The sequence below is a fragment of the Haplochromis burtoni genome, unplaced genomic scaffold, assembly GCF_018398535.1.
Source record: "Haplochromis burtoni strain Fernald_Lab_line unplaced genomic scaffold, NCSU_Asbu1 Contig_2118, whole genome shotgun sequence".
Taxonomy (NCBI): domain Eukaryota; kingdom Metazoa; phylum Chordata; class Actinopteri; order Cichliformes; family Cichlidae; genus Haplochromis; species Haplochromis burtoni.
In genome coordinates, this window is record NW_024584479.1 from 1 (window position 1) to 2113 (window position 2113).

Here is a 2113-nt window from a genome sequence, read left to right on the forward strand (position 1 = left end):
AAAAGTGGACCACATCAGTCCAGCTCTGAGGTCTTTACACTGGCTGCCTGTCCGTCAGAGGATAGACTTTAAAGTTCTGATGCTGGTCTATAAAGCTCTGAATGGTTTAGGACCAAAATACCTGGTTTAGGACCAAAATACATCAGTGACCTCCTGACCCAGTATAAACCTTCCAGATGCCTCAGGTCATCTGGATTCCCAGAGTCAGAACCAGACACGGAGAAGCTGCATTCAGCTTTTATGCTCCATATATCTGGAACAAACTCCCAGAAAGCCTCAGATCAGCTGAAACACTCAGTTTATTTAAATCCAGGTTGATAAAGCTATATTTTGAGTTAAGTCCCCGTTCTGGAGAGTTTGCGTTTGGGTCCTTCTCCTGCCTGAACACAGCTGGTTATGACAAACAGAGGAATTATGGATTTGGTCAACTTGTCCCTGAATGCAATTGACACCCTCTTCTCAACGAGAAGCCTGGGTTCGGGAGAGCCAGAGTGTCCTGGGGGGATGTTCGCTGCTGGATACATGGTGGAAAACTGGAGGGTCTTGTGCCTGACAGCACTGTCAATCGAGGACATCAAAGACATCTATCTTTTTGGGACCATGATAATGGGGTTCTTGCTGATCGGAGCTTGCTTGGCTGTGGCCCATTCGAAGATTAAAGAAAGCGGAAATGGCTGTTCAAATCCCCACAAGGCTAACCTGTTATGATAATTGGAATGATGGAGCGAGCTATGGCTTCTGTTGAGCAAAAAAATCCGTTATTCAGTCATTTGGAAAGGCACAACATTTCTGAAAGCACTCAAAAGTCTTTCCATTTGTCTTCAGACACATCCTGAACCTTTATGAACTAAATAAAGTTTCAAACATCAAATACCTTAAATTCAGAAAAACAACATCAGCTGCAGTAAGTAAAGTCACCTCAGAGTCTTCAGTCGACAGTTTGGACTCTCCAGTCCAGCACACAGAAGCCTCACTCCTGAATTCTGCAGGTCGTTTCCACTCATGTCCAGCTCTGTCGGATGGAAGGGGTTGGACTTCAGAGCTGAGGCCACAACTTCACAGTGAGTCTTTAAGAGTCGACACTGAGTTAGTCTGTGGTTATAGAAAATATAAAATGTGTTATTATAAAAGCAGATAATCTGCATTATAAACACAGACTTAATGTATATGAAGACAAAACAGTGACGTCACAATGTGTTGAAAATCTGGTCTTCACATCTGTGCTTCAGCTTCTCTTACTGTGTTTGACATGACACAGACCTGCAGACTTTTAATGAGAATCTTTGTTTGGCTTTAATCTGCAGATGAAGGAGGAAGATGGTGTCACATTTAGGCTTCCATAATGTCCACAGTCTGTGAGTGAGATCTGATCCAGAGTCAGACAGAATGAACGACACACATTTGCACTGTTTCCTGTTTTTAATTTGATTCCAGAACATTTTTTATTTATTCAGCTCAGTAAAGATTTACAGCTGGGAAAGATGATCCTGCTGACTGTTACCAAACGGAGCAGAAATCTCATCACTGGACAATAATGATGAATGAACTCAGAGCTGCTGATATCAGATCTGATTTCAGGGGAACTAAACACAGAAATGATTGGCTCATTTGAGCTTTCTGAGCCATTATCTGCTGGTGTGTCGCTAGTTGGCAGAAAATGATTTGTATTCCTGTTCAGGGCTTCAGTGTTTATGAGTCCAGATCCAGGTGACAGCAAGTCAAAATGATGTTACCTGTCTGTGTCCAGCAGCAGCCTGTATTCACTTTGAATATTGTTATAACCTGACATGGATCAGTTTGTCTTTGATTGGTTTGTAAATGTCACTGTTTCCATTGGACCTGAGTGACGTACAAAGACAGAGAGGGAGAGAAAGGAGAGAGAGGATGGAGACAGCAAAGAGAGAGCAAACACAAACAGGTGAGAGTGGACAGGTGACCAAGGTCAGCAACCAATCAGAGAGCTTCTGTTTGACCCACAGTCACTGATGATGACTGCACATAACCAAGCAGTGTGTTACTCTGATATCAAATATGGATCCTGCTCTTATAATAATGATCATCAGATGATATTATTGTGTTATTTTGTAGCTGAATACGATGTTTGTGTGATTAT

General features: G+C 42.3%; 1 protein-coding gene across 1 annotated transcript in view; it reads right to left on the minus strand.

Moving 5' to 3' along the window:
- Positions 1-335: 335 nt before the first annotated feature.
- Positions 336-2113, minus strand: part of LOC106632777 (protein NLRC3) — a 5610-nt gene continuing 3832 nt past the window's right edge. Inside the window, exons 3-4 of the mRNA XM_042217520.1 lie at positions 919-1092; positions 336-558 (exon numbers count right to left, since the gene is read on the minus strand). Of these exons, the coding sequence (XP_042073454.1) occupies positions 336-558; positions 919-1092 (397 nt within the window). The remainder of the gene's footprint in view (positions 559-918; positions 1093-2113) is intronic.